Source organism: Populus nigra, chromosome 9, assembly GCF_951802175.1.
Source record: "Populus nigra chromosome 9, ddPopNigr1.1, whole genome shotgun sequence".
Lineage (NCBI taxonomy): Eukaryota > Viridiplantae > Streptophyta > Magnoliopsida > Malpighiales > Salicaceae > Populus > Populus nigra.
The window spans coordinates 1427329-1444956 of record NC_084860.1 but is presented as its reverse complement, the minus strand read 5'-3'; the positions used below and the strand labels follow the sequence as shown (position 1 = coordinate 1444956).

The following is a 17628-nucleotide window of genomic DNA, read 5'->3' as shown; positions in this document are numbered from 1 at the left end:
ATGTTGGTTTTTCTGGGTTTTTTTTGTTTGCGTTTTCTCTGTTTTTTTGTGTATTTTCTTTCTCTCTGTTTTGCTTGGTTTCTTCCCTCTGTCTTGCTCTGTTTTTCTCCTCCCAGTTTTTTCTTCTCCCCCGGTTCTGTCAGTCCCCTTCGCGAGGTCGCCTTTGCTCCGTTTTTATAGAACCAGCGGCAGCCTCGGTGGTAACGGCTGCCCCCCTCCTAAATGATCCGTAACCGACGCATTTGAATGAAGAAAACGTCTGCCATCATTGCCAACGGACGAAGAGCCTCTGCCTTTAATGGCAGAGCCGTTGCAGAGTAGAGAGACGGTGAACAGTCGTTGCAAAACGACCCCGTTTTGCTGGCTACGAATTTGGTCCTTGTGATTCTTCTAATTTTGCAATCAAACCCCTGCTTAAAATATAATTGGATCCTTACATTTCTGCGTGATTTTCAAGTTGGTCCTTGGATTTTAATTTTTGCAATTTGGACCCCAATTAAACCCCAAACTTTGCTATTTCTTCAATTAAGTCCCTGATTTCATTAATTTAATTAAATCCAAGTCCAATTAAGTCTCAAAACTTATCAATTCTCCAATTAAACCCTTAATTGGATTAATTAAATTAATTCCAAGCTCAATTAAGTCTGAAAACTTATCAATTCTCCAATTAAACCCTTAATTAGATTAATTAAATTAATTCTAAGCTCAATTAAGTCTCAAAACTTTATTAATTCTCCAATTAAACCCTTGATTGGATTAATTAGATTAATTCCAAAGTTTAATTAAACCCCAAAACTTCCAATCATGTTGTCCTTAACCCAAATTTTAATTCATTCTTCATTTATTTCATTTTACTCTTTTTTTTTCATCATTATCATCATTTTTTTAATCCTTTTCAGTAAATAACAATTAAAATAAAACGGTCAAAAATTGGGTTATGACAATAATGGTTAGAATTAGCTTGTTTATTTATTATAATTGATTATCATTAATATAACTTGGAATTTGAATCATATGCGTTCACAGGAAAAAAAAATAACAGAGCAAATTCTAAGCTCTGTAGTCTTGATAATGATAAACATAACTATCCTGACTTACTAGTTTAGATATTAATCCGAATAAATACGAATATTAATCTTAATTTGATATTTTCTTGTTAATTATACTTATGTATATGTTAATGTGATATTTTATATTAAAACAATCATATTAACGTGTGTCTTGGTTTTTTATCAGAGTTGACCTACTAAACTCATAACCCGATCATTTTACTAGTTTAATTACCGGGTCAAATTTTATAACTACACCACTAATAATACATGTTCTTTTCCACGAAAAAAGTTCAAAGATTGGGTTTTAAAAATACACTTAGACTGCAAATATTATTCCCGGCCTGCCTTGTTCAAGTACGTAGTTTCTTCTCTGAAACTTTAATGCTTTTGATGCCATGTTTCAAGGCGGGGGATTATCTTTTAATAACTTATTTATTTTTATGTTTTAAAGTAATTTTAAAAAAATTTAATTTTTTTTATTTTTTTAATTGAAATTAATATTTTTTTGATATTTCCAAATTATTTTAATATTAAAATTAATTTTTAAAAATTAAAAAAATATTATTTTAATATATTTTTAAATAAAAATTATTTCAAAAAATAACTAATATTACCCTATGTATCATCTTCGCCTAATAGCGGCGTCTCTGTATCATCTTCGCCTAAAAGCGGGGCGGTGATCATTTCCACTGCACTCTATAGTCTATACTCCAAGCAGAAGGAAATGATGTCGCTAACTCGCTATGGCTTGTTGGAAATAGATTTCAAGGACAATTTGTCATGCACGTGAAAGACAATTTTATATTCTATGCTTCTTTAAAGTTGTAGTGTAATCATTGTAACTATGTACGAAAAAGCAAATGGGAACATCTCATATTATAGTGTAATAACTAGCTTTGATCGCGCGAGTCTTTTTTTTTTTTCATAAAAAATATTAAAAAAAATAAAAATTTAAAAATATTAGATTTTTTTGCAAAGTTATACCCAAGAATCTTGGATTTGGCTGCAACACCTGATCTAAGAGTAATATTTATAATATTAATAATAAAATTAAACTTGTATGACCCAAGTTTAAGTGAGTCTGACTATAACACCAGACCCAAGAATATTGGATGTGGGTCTGGCTATAAGGTCGTGTCATAAAAGTGTGATAATTAAATAGATTAATTAAAAAAGACAAAGAACAAAAATTAACAGGAAGGAAAAAACTAATGAAGAAAAAGAAAAAAAATTGAATTAATTGGGTCAACCTTTTAAACCAGGTTATCCCGTAAAACTTGGGATTTGCGTCATGAAAGTTTAAATAGAAAAAAAATGACGGGTTTACCTAGAATTAACTGGGTTAACCTATCAAACCAAGTTAACCTGTCAAGCCCAGGATACGTGTCATGAAAGTATGAAAGTCTGATAATTAAATAGAAAGAAAATTAACTTTAACAAACTAAACTAAACTAAATGAAAAAAATAACTCGTCAAATCAGGTTAATCCATCAAACCCGAGATTCGTATCATGAAAACATGATAACTAAATAAAAAAAAATTAACATTAACAAACTAAATAAAAAAAAATTCATAAAAAAAATTAAAAACAAAAAACAAAAGGAAAAAACAATTATATAATATAATACAATATTATTATTATTATTATTATTATTATTATTATTATTATTATAATGAAAAAACCTGGGGAAAATTTCAAAAAATGAAAAAAAAAAAGTGGGGAAAGCTAAAGCTAAAGCTAAATTCTCAACCAACTCAACATTGAAAAAATAAATTTAACAAAGATAATTTTTTAAAAAAAAAACATGTGGGGAAAACACTATAGCCAAACAAAAACCATGTAAGGGAAACATTGTAGTAATCCATAGTTTTTTTTTTTTTAAAAAAGCTACAAAGCTAATCTCTCCATCAGCTTAATATATAAAAAAAACCGACAAAAGCTATCTATAAAAAAACGAAGAAGTCAATTTTGGGTAAAAGAAATGAAAAAAAAATGTACAAAAAAGGAAACAAAAGCGAAAAAAAACACGTGGGGAAAGCTACAGTGTTTTAAAAAAAAAGACAAAAAAACTAAATTTTCAACCAGCTTAATAGTAAAAAAATAAAATCAATAAAAATAATTCTGAAAATAATAATAATAATAAAATATGTAAAAAATGACAATTTTGGAAAAAAAAACTACAAAGCTAGATTATCAGCCAGCTCAATATTGAAGAAATAAATTCGATAAAGATATTTTTTAAAAAAATATATTGGGAATTTTTTTTTTTAAAAAAACTACAAAACTAAATTCTCAACCAACTTAGTATAAAAAAAATAAAATCTACAAAGACTATTTTGAAAAAAAAAAGAATAAAAAAATCATTAAAAAAAACAATATATGATAATATTATAGTAATCTACAATGTTTTAAAGAAAAAAACTACATAGTTAAATTTTCAACCAGCTCAATATTTAAAAAAATTTAGCAAAGATAATTTTGAAACAAAAAAAATTAAAAAACAAACAAAACAAAAAAAAGAAGAAGAAATCAATTTTGGGTAAAAAAAAGCATAAAAAAACATGTAAAAAAACAAAAGCAAAAAAAAAAAAAACTGCTACTACAGTGAAAAACCCGATTTTGGGTAAAAAAAAAAACATATAAAAAAAAACTGAAAAAAAAACTGCTGCTACAGTAAAAAAACATACGCCGTTTTAAAGTTCTTATTAATTGTAACTATGTACGAGAAAGCAAATGAGAACAATTAAAGTAGGACTATTCCAATAGCAAAAGGGGAAACCAGTAATAATTTACTTCTTCTTTTTTGCTTTCCTATTTTAGAAGCAAGAATGTGAATCTCGATTTCAGGCTGCAATTAATATTATGGTTTAACAAATGCAATACATTTTTTCATATATATATTTATTTTTATAATGATCAATTAAGCAAGTTCATAGACTATAAAAAAAAACTGAGTAATAATATATACTTTTGAAACGGATCTATACTCCAAGTAGAAGAAAATAAATGTTAAAAAACTATTTTAATGTAATAATTTAAGTTATTAGATAAAGTTTTAAAATATAATTTATATTATTTTTTAATACACCCTTTAAGTAAAAACTCTTTAAGTTTGAAATTTATATAAGCCCATATTATTTTGTGTTTAATTTTTATCAAATAAATAAAAATAATAAGATTCGAACTCGTGACTGTTTGGTTATTAAAGATTAGATATCATGTGAAAAAAAACTTTCTTACACTATTAAATAAAATTTTAAAATATAATTTATATTATTTTTTAATAATAAAACCCGTTGGCTTGTTGGAAAAATAGATTTCAAGTATCATTTGTCATGAACGTGAAACGCAATTTTATATTCTATATATGCTTCTTTAAAGGACAATTTAAACTCTTATGTAGCGTAATAATTGTACCTATGTATGAGAACAGTTAAACTTGGATTATTCCAAAAGGAAAAGGGAAAAGGATGAAGAATTTACTTTCTGCTTGTTTAGTTCAGAAGCAAGAATGTGAATCTCGATTTCAAGCTGCAATATTAATATGGTTTAAAAAATGCAATGCACCTAATCTTTTTAATTAAAAATATTTTATCATAATGCAGGAATATTTATATTCATTTTGTATTTCCAGGTCAGAAACTAAAGATCACATCAGTTTTCATTATTAAAAGTCCTGAAAAATCTGGAACAAATAGTTTATTGGTGGGGACTTTCATTGATCATAACTCATTTATTGGATGATTTGTTTCATTAGTGGAAAGGATTGATCAAAGGAAAGTTCAAGTGAAAGGTATGGCAAGAAATCTTTTATGCAATATCCCTGATTTTTTGTTTTTTATTTCACAGCATCTTGGATTCATTTCTTTAAACCTAGTTTTATACATAATTGTATGGATCTATTAAAAAATAGAGAGTGTGTAGCAGATTGGAGTAATAAATACCTGTAATATGCTACCATGCTGGATTTCCATCCATTAGATGACCAACTCTATATAATTCTTCAATATTCATAAAAAAAATCAACATATTTTTATTATATTCTTATAAAATAAATAAATAAAACCTTAGCTTTACTATATTCTCGACGTCATAGTTTCACTTTATAAACTGAACAAGCAAAGCACCGATACTAATTAACTTTTTTTTTTACAAGGAACCATTCTTTGAATGATTGTATATATGGGGTTCTCAAACGGTTTAATTAAGAAAAAGTTGAAGCTAGATTGTTTCTTTGTACCTCTCCGAAAACAAGTTTTCTTGTTGAAATTGATTTTACAAAGAGCTAGCTGCAGAGGAGCATTTCGAGTACTAAAAGGTATGAACATGCATGATATACGTACAGTTCCCTTTGAGTGTTTACTTCCTAATTTTGTTTTCCATTATATTAATGATCGGTATTCTGAGTTAATATAAATTTGCTTCGAATTTCACCTAACGGTTTAATTAGATTGTACATTAACAATAGTTACATAATCTTATGTAGAGAGCAAATATGGGTTCTCCGGTAATACTTGAAAAACCTTATGGAGCAGCCATGAGTGGAGATTGGGAAAGCATGATTGAACAGTTCGAATATTTTTTCTCTCCAGTTTCGCACTCTTTGGATACTGTACTTCATCTAGCTGTGCACAGCAACAAAAAGAAACCACTTAAAGATTTACTTGAAATCGTGAAGGAAAAAGAATCACCTTTAACTGAGGAAGATTTTCTCAAGATAAAAAACAAATTTGGAAATACTGTTCTTCACGAGGCAACCATCTATGGGAATTATGAGGCTGTAAGACTCTTGGTAGAACGTTGTCCAGACCTCCTTAAGGAAAAAAATAACTACGGTGAAACCCCATTGTTTACAGCTGCTGGATTTGGTGAGGCTGAAATAGTGGAGTTTTTAATCCGTTCCAAACCAAAACAATGCGTGGATGATAAAAACCGCCTTTTGTCAATTCACAGCAAGCGATCGGAAGATGGGCTGTCCATTCATAGGGCAACACTTTGGTAACTATTTCTCTCTTTATAGATCTATAACCGCGGTGTTGTTATTGTGTTGCAATATAATTTTTAAAATAAGTATTTTTCAATTGAAAATATATTAATATGATGTTTCTTTTTGTTTTTTTATTTTTAATATTAGATTATCAAAATCATATAAAAATATATATTAATGTGTTAAAAAAAAAACAATTAGAAATGTATTTTGAAAAATAAACTATAATGCAAAAACAAACATATTTGGTCGGTGATCATTTCCATTGCAGTCTACTCTCCAAGCAGAAGGAAATGATGTCCCTTTGGCTTGTTGGAAATATATTTATCATGAACGTGAAACACAATTGTGTATTCCATGCTTCTAAAGTTGTAGTGTAATCATTGTAACTATGTACGAAAAAGCAAATGACAACAATTAAAGTAGGATTATTCTAAAAGGAAAAGGGAAAACAAGTAATAATTTACTTTCTTCTTTTTTGCTTGCCTATTTTAGAAGCAAGAATGTGAATCTAATCGATTTCAAGCTGCAATATTATGGTTTAACAAATGCAATACATTTTTTTATATTTAATGAAATAAGAAAAAAAATCTGACCTAAATCTAATCTTAATATATTTATTTTTATAATGATCATTTAAACAAGTTCTTAAGCTAATATATACTTCTGGAAACGGATTAATGAAATTATTAATATGGAAGAAAATATCCCTACAAAGGAGGAGCTCATCAGCAAGAATTCACCATAAAGAAAAGGTGTATTTTAAGAGATCGATACAAAGCATTATTTAATTATTTAAAATAAATAATAAGCTTAGATGGGTGCTGATAGTATGGAATGTTAGAAAGTTAGATATAAAATTATTTACAAAATTTAAATTTAAAATTATTTTAAGCAAAAGGAGAATCAACATATCACACAAAGATCCTAACTTACTTTTTTTTTTTTTTCTGAAAAGGAATTAAGGGATTGTATATATAGGGTTCTCAAACGACTTAATTCAGAAAAAAACTACAAGCTAGGTTGTTTCTTTGTAGTCATCTCTCCGGAAACAAGTTTTCTTGTTGACATTGATTTTACCAAGAAGTAGGTGGAGGAGCATTTCGATCATTTCCATTACTAAAAGGTATGACATATTTACAGTTCTCCTTGAGTGCTCACTTCCTATTTTTGTTTTCCATTATATTAATGATCCGTATTATGAGTTATATAATATAAATTTATTTTTAGGATTTCACCTCATTTAGCTTTGAGTTGAGATTGTTTATTAACTATGGTCACTTACGTAATTCTTTGTAGAGAGAAAACATGGGTTCTCTTTCTATATTGGAGATACCTTATAGAGCAGCCATGAGTGGAGATTGGAAAAGCATGCTTGACCATTATCAGGGACGTGTCCTAGATATGCCCTTGCCAGTTACGCTCTCTGCGGATACTGCACTTCATTTAGCTGTGTACAGAAAACAAGAGCAACCACTTAAAGATTTACTTGAAATCGCGAAGGATATAAAAATCCTTGGACCTGATGAGGCAGAATTCCTTGTACCTCATGAGACAGAGTCCCCTGAGATTGAATTTCTCAAGAGAAAAAACAAATTTGGAAATACGTCTCTTCACGAGGCAACCATCTACGGGAATTATGAGGCTGTAAGACTCTTGGTAGATTGGTGTGCAGACCTCCTTAAGGAAACAAATAACCACGGTGAAACCCCATTGTTTACAGCTGCTGGATATGCTGAGGCAGAAATAGTGGAGTTTTTAATCCGTTCCAAACCACAACAATGCGTGGATGATAATGGCCGCCTGTTATCAATTCACATCAAGCGAACGATAGATGACCTGTCCATCCTTAGCAATGCTATCAGAGGGCAACACTTTGGTAACAATTTCTCTCTTTGTCTAATTATCGAATTTAAAAGTATACATGTATAAGATATCGTATAATTCTTCCATGCCTAATTTCATGAATGCAGAAACAGCTTTACTGTTGCTAGAACTGGATGACTCGCTCCACAAGTTGAAGGACAAAGACGGCGTAACTGCTCTTCAACTTCTAGCCCAAATGCCAACCGCTTTTGAGAGTGGATTTCCCATGGGCATATGTGGAAGACTCATCTACTGCTGTATGCCTAAACTAACCACGTTATTAGACCTTACAATATTGCCTACATATTTCTTGTCTGTATACCATGGACACACACACACACACACTCTTATATGTATATATGTGTATGCACACACACATACAAATTGAACTCTATATTATGTTGCAGGCCTTCCTGTTAAACGTCACCACAAGGTAAAATCACAGGTACTAGAAACTTGGTTGAAGGAAAGCAAGATGCTGGAGAGGAAACCAAGAGGCGGCATACTCAAATATTTAAAGGTCCCTAAAGGTATTGGACACAATTGAGGCCTGTTCTTTTGGTTTCAAGGCTAGGTGGTATTATATATATATTGAGCTACCTTTGTATATCGATATTAAAATTTCATGGCTCGAACAAATATTTGAATCCGGTATTATATATTGAGTCTCTCTCTCTCTCTCTCATTTTTTTTTTCAAAGGAAGATTTAATGGACTTGTTATGTTCCTTCCTCCAAATTTTACAAGTGTTGTATTTCCAGTTTGCGGCGTAAAAAATGATAAGTAATAATCTATCACGTTGCAGATTTTAATATGATGACGTGAGTAGAGATACAATTGTTCTCTTAATAATAAACAATCATGAATTTGAATTCTAGCTTCCAATATTAGTGGTGGTTATTTCTCAACTTTATGCATCACTCACGTTATTTACTTGGGACTGGTGGTTCTAACATCTCATTGTTATTTAAAAAGATGTATTAGTGAGATAATAAAAAAAAACTATTCTTGCATTTAAATTTTTACATTGAAATGTTTTTTTTACTTGAATAAACCTTATGCTTGAACTTGAAAAAAATATGATTCGATGTTATGGGCCTATTTAAAATTTTGATAGTGATTATAGTTTAAAATATTTTTTTGTTTAGAAATATATAAAAATAATATTTTTTTAATTTTTAATTTTTTTATATCAGTAAATCAAAACAATCTAAAAATATAAATATAAAAAATTTTGATAAAAAAATTTAAAATTTAAAAAAACACAGTTTGAACGTGTTACCTAACAAAGCTTACATTTTGATTAACTTACCAAGAGCTTTTGGTTCACATCCTATTATTAGATGCTTATGCAAATAATTCATGGGTGTCATCAGATATAGAGCCTCTTCCTAAAGAACTAGATAAACTCTCTGTAACTATCAAACAACAATTTTTTTTTTATATCAAAAATGGTTGCATTTTTATGGTTGCACGATTTAGATTCATTTCTTCTAGCTACGATTTCTTCTTTTAATTATGTTGGTGTTGTTTTGCTTTCGATAAAATTTTTTTTTCGATAATTTTTTTATAAACGAGAGAGACTGTTGTTAATAACGGAAAGTTAGCCATATAGTTTCTTACTACCTAATATAAAGTATAAGGCATGAAAGTAAAGAGAATTGCTGATATAAAGGTTAAAAACCAGACAATCATTATCTATTTTTTCACCTTATACAATCATGATATTTTTTTGTTCATCCTTCTACTATCGTTGTTAACATTTCTTTCTGTTTCTTAAAAATAGCTAGCTCTCATCCATGTTTAATTTCATTCCCCTTCGCATGAACATGAAGTAAGATGTTGGCTAGATGGATTCTGGAACCAGAAAAGAAAGCATGTATTTGCTTTGAGACTCGCCAAAAACCTAATAGAGAAAGATGAGTCATTGAATAAAGTCAGCCTACCAAAGGAAGGACTGGGTGAGAAACAATATAGAAAGGGAGAAAACCAGTTCTCTGAATTCACTAGCAAAGGAAAAGATACAGGAGAAATTTCTGAAACGAACTCATCATTGAAGGAGAAGATCCCAATGTTTATTGCAACCAAAAATGGAAAAGAAGAAATTGTGTTGGAGATAATGAAAAAATATCCCGGTGCTAGGAAGGAGCATATCCCATTGTTTATTGCAACTATAAATGGAATAGAAGAGATTGTGTGGGAGATAATAAATCAATATCCCCACGCTGTTGAGCTTCTCAATGAGGAGGGGCAGAGCATTTTGGATGTGGCCGTCAAGCATCGCCAGAAAAACATCTTCAGTCTTGTGAAGCGTCAGAAAATACCATTGGCTAGACTGCATCGAGTTGTTGATAAGAAGGGCAACACAATGCTGCACCATGTTGCAGATATGGAACATTACAGAGGAGGAACCAAGCCTGGGCCTGCACATCAACTTCAGGATGAGTTGCAATGGTTTGAGGTGAGACCTTTTCATCCCTTGTCTTTACCTCCTGATAAAAATTATTCATGAACTTTGTACCATCTTATACATCTTGTGTATAAGAACTGTGAAGTTAGCTGGCACCAATTGGTGCAAGCTAAGTCAACAAAGTAGGCACCAATTCGGTGCCACTTGCAGCACCAATTGGTGCCACTTTCCTTACTTTGTCTTTTGCAAGACAAAGGCAAGGATGCTTGCCTATAAATAGGCAGTGCATCCTTGCCATATAAAAATGCACCAAGAGAGAAATAAGAGAGAAAAGAGGAGAGTAAGAGAGGGAAAGTAATCCCACATAATTGTGAGGTATTTTGTGATATAGTAAGTGAGGTGTTTTCTCCTAATAATAGAGAGATTTTAGTTGTTCTCCTATTAGTAGAGAGAGGTTGTAATTCCCACATTACTTAGTAAAATCCTTCTATACTTGCCCGTGGATGTAGCCAAATTGGGTGAACCACGTAAATTCTTGTGTGTCTGATTTTTCATTTTATCCTATTCTTTGCCTTTTATCTTGTCGGGTTTGCATGCCAGTATCCTAACAGTGGTATCAGAGCCTTCTTGGTTGGTGTTGTTAATACACAAAAGTTATTCGTGTATACGGTTACTATTCACGTCTACGGCACTATTCACCTATACGACACTATTCACCCATACGATACTGTTCACATAAGTTACTGTTGGCGTATATAGAAAGTCAGTGCGGTGATTAAATACAGTCTAGGAAGTTCTGTCTAAGGAGATTGGGTTTTAAGCGGGACCGTTTGTGACCCCTCCAATCTTTCCTGGGAACTTACTTAGTGAAGTATTATTCACACGATACTATTTCTGTATACATTACAGTTCTGTGAAACGGTGATAGCTGAATAGATCACGGTGAATAAAATGGCAGCAAAGTACGAGATTGAAAGGTTCAATGGGAGCAATTTCTCACTCTGGAAAATGAGAATCAAGGCAATCTTAAGGAAAGACAATTGCTTAGCAGCAATTGGGGATCGACCCGCGGAGATCACTGATAATGCAAAATGGAATGAGATGGATGGCAATGCTATTGCTAACATACATTTAGCATTAGCCGATGAAGTATTATCAAGTGTGGCGGAGAAGAAAACAGCTAAGGAGATATGGGAAACTCTAACAAAGCTATATGAGTCCAAGTCTTTGCACAATAAGATTTTCTTAAAGCGGAGACTTTATACCCTTCGAATGGCAGAAACCACAGCGGTGACTGACCACATCAACACAATAAGAACTCTATTTTCACAACTCACTACATTGGGTCAACAAATAGAGGAAAGTGAACGTGCAGAGCTTCTACTTCAAAGTCTTCCAGATTCGTATGATCAGCTCATTATCAACTTAACCAATAATATCCTCACAGACTATTTAGTCTTTGATGATGTTGCAGCCGCCATCTTGGAAGAAGAAAATAGGCGCAAAAATAAAGGAGACAGAAATAGTTCAAACCAAGCAGAGGCATTGTTGGTGTCAAGAGGGAGATCAACGGAGCGTGGCTCCAGTGGGAGTCAAAGGCAAGGGAGGTCCAAATCAAGAAGTAAGAAGACTGTGAAATGCTACAACTGTGGCAGAAAATGGCACTTCAAAAAGGATTGTTGGTTTAAAAAGGGTATAGAGAATACTGCAGAGTCATCAAAACCTCAAGGATGTGTTGCAAGCACCTCAGAAGATGGAGAGGTTTTATATAGTGAAGCAGCGACAGTCTCTACAGATAGAGAAGAGCTCACTGAGGTCTGGCTAATGGATTCAGGAGCAACATGGCATATGACTCCTAATCGAGATTGGTTCCATACATATGAACCCATCTCTGGAGGCAAAGTGTTCATGGGTGATAATCATGCTTTGGAGATTGCTGGCATTGGCACCATCAAATTGAAGATGTATGATGGCTTAATTCGTACTATTTCAGGAGTGCGGCATGTGAAAGACTTGAAGAAGAATCTTTTGTCTGTAGGACAATTTGATAGTCTTGGCTGTAAGATCCGAACAGACAATGGAATAATGAAAATTGTCAAAGGAGCGCTGGTGGTTTTAAAGGCGAGAAAAACAGTTGCTAACATGTTTGTATTAATGGGAGAAACACATCATGGGGCAGAAGCGTCAATCGCATCAGCCAGTCCTACAGAAGAGAAGACGATGATGTGGCATCAAAAACTAGGCCACATGTCAGAGAAAGGTTTAAAGGTTCTCTCTGATCAGAAGTTACTCCCTGGGCTTACAAAGGTTACTTTACCTTTTTGTGAGCACTGTGTTACAAGTAAACAGCACAGGTTGAAGTTTGGCACATCAACAACTAAGAGCAAATGCATCTTAGACCTGATTCACTCTGATGTTTGGCAAGCACCGGTTGTATCCTTAGGAGGAGCAAGATACTTTGTATCATTCATAGATGACTTCTCCAGGAGATGTTGGGTGTATCCAATTAGAAGGAAGGCAGATGTGTTCGCAGTCTTTAAAACTTTCAAAGCGCGGGTGGAACTTGAATCTGAAAAGAAGATCAAGTGTTTGAGGACTGACAATGGAGGAGAATATACCAGTGATGATTTTGATAACTTCTGTCAACATGAAGGTATCAAAAGGCAGTTCACAACGGCATACACTCCACAACAAAATGGAGTGGCAGAGCGGATGAACAGAACTCTATTAGAAAGAACAAGAGCAATGTTGAAGGCTGCAGGTCTAGAAAATTCATTTTGGGCAGAAGCAGTCAATACCGCCTGTTATGTGATAAATCGATCTCCATCAACTGCAATTGAGCTGAAGACACCGATGGAGATGTGGACTGGAAAACCAGCGGATTATTCTCGATTGCATATATTTGGAAGTCCTGTGTACGTGATGTACAATACTCAAGAAGTCAGCAAGCTGGATTCAAAATCCAGAAAATGTATATTCTTGGGATATGCTGATGGAGTGAAGGGGTATCGCTTGTGGGATCCCACTACCCACAAAGTAGTCATCAGCAGGGATGTCATATTTGCAGAAGGTAAAATGCAAATGGAAGAACATAATAGCATTCTAAAGGAGACTACAGCAGTCCAGATTGAAAATACTCAGAATCATACTTCTTCTGAAGCTGCACCAGAGCATGAAGAGCAAGAACAAATAGAGTCTGAAACTCCTGAAGTTCGACGGTCGACTCGTGAAAGAAGACCACCGGCTTGGCACTTAGAATATGTTACTGAGAGCAATATTGCATACTGTCTTCTAACAGAGGATGGAGAGCCATCAACTTTCCATGAGGCTATCAAAAGCACAGATGTATCTATGTGGATGACAGCAATGCAAGAGGAGATTGAAGCTCTGCACAAGAATAACACTTGGGATCTTGTTCCATTACCACAAGGGAGAAAGGCCATTGGCAACAAATGGGTTTACAAGATAAAGCGTGATGGCAATGATCAAGTGGAGCGGTATCGTGCAAGATTGGTGGTGAAAGGATATGCTCAGAAAGAAGGAATAGACTTCAATGAGATATTTTCTCCGGTGGTACGACTTACTACAATCAGAGTAGTCTTGGCAATGTGTGCTATATTTGATCTTCACTTAGAGCAGTTAGATGTGAAAACTGCATTTCTTCATGGAGAACTTGAAGAAGAAATTTATATGCTCCAACCAGAGGGTTTTGCTGAAACAAGCAAGGAGAACTTGGTTTGCAGGTTGAACAAATCTCTATACGGTCTCAAACAGGCGCCGAGGTGTTGGTACAAGAGATTTGATTCCTTCATAATTAGCCTTGGGTACAACAGACTCAGTTCAGACCATTGTACGTATTACAAGAGGTTTGAAGAAGATTTCATCATTTTGTTGTTGTACGTGGATGACATGTTGGTGATAGGCCCCAACAAAGATCGAGTCCAAGAATTGAAGGCACAGTTGGCTAGGGAGTTTGATATGAAGGACTTGGGACCAGCAAACAAGATTCTAGGGATGCAAATTCACCGAGACAGAAGTAAGAGGAAGATTTGGCTTTCTCAAAAGAATTATTTGAAGAAGATCTTGCGACGCTTCAACATGCAAGATTGTAAGCCAATTTCCACCCCACTTCCTGTTAACTTCAAATTATCCTCAAGTATGTCTCCTAGCAATGAAGCAGAGAGGATGGAGATGTCTCGAGTACCGTATGCATCAGCAGTGGGAAGTTTAATGTTTGCCATGATATGTACAAGACCAGACATTGCACAAGCAGTGGGAGTAGCTAGTCGATACATGGCAAATCCTGGTAGAGAGCATTGGAATACTATTAAGAGGATCTTGAGATACATCAAGGGTACCTCAGATGCTGTATTATGTTATGGAGGATCAGAATTTACTGTCAGAGGTTATGTTGACTCAGATTTTGTTGGTGACCTTGAGAAAAGAAAATCCACTACAGGCTATGTGTTCATAATTGCAGGAGGAGCTGTGAGCTGGGTCTCTAAACTTCAGACTGTTGTAGCATTGTCCACCACAGAAGCTGAGTACATGGCAGCTACACAAGCTTGTAAAGAAGCAATATGGATGAAGAAACTTATGGAGGAGCTCGGGCACAAACAAGAGAATATTCTTTTGTATTGTGATAGTCAAAGTGCCTTGCATATTGCAAGGAATCCAGCATTTCATTCAAGAACAAAACACATAGATGTTCAATATCACTTTGTTCGCGAAGTGGTGGAAGATGGAAGTGTGGATTTTCAGAAGGTTCACACAAAGGAAAACCCAGCAGATGCTTTGACCAAACCAGTCAACACTGACAAGTATATATGGTGCAGATCCTCTTATGGCCTAGCAGAAACGTAAGCAGCATGAAGATGGCAAGTATAGAAAGGATAGAAGAATCATAAATGATCAAATGTGAAGACTTGATTAAATCATCAAAGTCTTCAAGTGGGAGAATGTGAAGTTAGCTGGCACCAATTGGTGCAAGCTAAGTCAACAAAGTAGGCACCAATTCGGTGCCACTTGCAGCACCAATTGGTGCCACTTTCCTTACTTTGTCTTTTGCAAGACAAAGGCAAGGATGCTTGCCTATAAATAGGCAGTGCATCCTTGCCATATAAAAATGCACCAAGAGAGAAATAAGAGAGAAAAGAGGAGAGTAAGAGAGGGAAAGTAATCCCACATAATTGTGAGGTATTTTGTGATATAGTAAGTGAGGTGTTTTCTCCTAATAATAGAGAGATTTTAGTTGTTCTCCTATTAGTAGAGAGAGGTTGTAATTCCCACATTACTTAGTAAAATCCTTCTATACTTGCCCGTGGATGTAGCCAAATTGGGTGAACCACGTAAATTCTTGTGTGTCTGATTTTTCATTTTATCATATTCTTTGCCTTTTATCTTGTCGGGTTTGCATGCCAGTATCCTAACAAGAACACCACCCTATCAAATTATTTGTTTCAACCATATTATCCAATCCAATTAACGTATAAGTCGAACCTCATTAAGACATCAGGCTGAACGAGTTCTCCTTACTACATGAACCAACTAGTTTGAGGAAAACTTAACTATTGTTCACAATTAAAATATTTTCTGCACTCTAGTAATTACATTTCTCTAATATTTAGATTGATTTAGAACTCCTTATAATGATCATGTTTATCTCCCAATTATTGCAGCAAGTAAGCAAGGTAATTCCTTCTCATTATGTCACGCTTCGGAACGATGATGGCATGACTGCAAGAGAACTCTTCTACGAGCAGCACAAGGAGCAACTGAACAGTGCACGAACGTGGATCAAGGAAACAACTCAGTCTTGTTCCACAGTAGCTGCACTTGTTGCTACTTTTGTCTTTGCTGCTGCCTATACTGTGCCTGGCGGTTCTGATGAGAATGGCAAGCCCAATCTCATCAAATCTCCTTATTTTCTGACTTTCGCTGTCGCGGATGTTGTCTCCCTAGCATTCTCCTTGACTTCACTTACGGTGTTTCTCTCTTTGTTGACCTCTCGATTTGAGCTGCAAGATTTCCACATCGCTCTTCCTCGAAAACTTACCGTTGGCTTCACCTTCCTCTTTTTATCAATGATGACGAGCATGCTATCCTTTGGGTCAACAATTTTAATACTCGTTCAATCAGGGACAAAATTAACAACATTACTCCTTTCCGTTGCTTCATTTCTTCCTGTCTTGGTATTTACAATAATGCAATTACGTCTTTACGTCTCATTTCTGGACTCTACCTACGACATTCTCAAGACAAACATTCTCAGGATAACCGGGAAAGCTCTGCCACCGTTTCGTGTCCCTTGCCTACCACGGGAGAAAAAGCTCCGTCGAGTTCATTAATATGAGAGATTTAACTGTCATAGAGGTTATTCCATTTTCTTGATGGTTTGAACCTCTACCATAGATCATTATATATTATGTTTTATTGCATGTATGGTTGTTATCCAGTTTCGTGAAATTTATGTGGTTGAGCTCTCTTCAATGACGGTCTTGAAGCTCTTTTCAATGTATGTATTATATATAGTTTGTCATAGGTTGGTATTTGAATGTTATGATGTGAAGGTTGTTAAAATATTTTTTTTCAAATCATATTGTAAAGTAAATTTTTAACTAATTATATATTAATAATCTAATATAAAAATTAATTTTTTTAATAATATTATAATCAATGAATGATCTAAATAAAATAAGTGAGAGATAATATAGATTCATAAATTAATAATATTAAAAAATAAAATATCTCAAAACAAAACTTTTCAATACAAGGAAGTAATCATTAAATGGTATAATATATATATAAATCTAGTGACAATTTGATTTTTTCAATCGTAACAAGTTCCTTCCCAATCAGTAAAGCTCCAGGTTAAATGAAACCCAAATTCCAGTAAAAGCATACAATTTCACAATTAAAACTCAATTTTTTTTTTAACATCTTCAAATATTTCACAAATCTAGTTTGATGCTTATAATTGATGTGAATTGTAACATAATTATATATTTTTATTAAATATGCTACAAATTTTAAAGAGTTTTTTTTAATAAATGTATGGAAAATATAAAAAATATAGACACATATAAAAAAATTTATGCTATCTTTGACAGGTTTTTTTAATAGGAAGAGTTTCTTAAAAAAAAAAAAACTTAATCTAATGATGTCAAATATAAGATAAGACTATGGCTAAATGTCCCTTTAAAAAAAAAATACTAAGATCCAATTTAATAATATTATAAATTTTAATTGAATTTGTTATTTTAGAAATAAAATTATATGTAGAATGAAAAAATAAAAATAAAACTATAGGAAAT

The 17628-nt window shown here is 33.2% G+C and overlaps 2 protein-coding genes across 2 annotated transcripts; both read left to right on the top strand.

Moving 5' to 3' along the window:
• Positions 1–5272: 5272 nt before the first annotated feature.
• On the top strand, positions 5273–16908 carry LOC133703814 (uncharacterized). The gene is made up of 8 exons (XM_062128501.1): positions 5273–5371; positions 5540–6051; positions 6999–7166; positions 7340–7919; positions 8014–8163; positions 8314–8436; positions 9741–10366; positions 15994–16908. Exons 4-8 carry the CDS (start codon positions 7349–7351, stop codon positions 16660–16662), a joined length of 2139 nt encoding a protein of 712 aa, XP_061984485.1. The 5' UTR covers positions 5273–5371; positions 5540–6051; positions 6999–7166; positions 7340–7348; the 3' UTR covers positions 16663–16908.
• LOC133703595 (ankyrin repeat-containing protein YAR1-like) lies at positions 5549–6055 on the top strand. The gene has a single exon (XM_062128208.1). The coding sequence runs from the start codon at positions 5549–5551 to the stop codon at positions 6053–6055; it is 507 nt and encodes a 168-aa protein (XP_061984192.1).
• Positions 16909–17628: the final 720 nt, after the last annotated feature.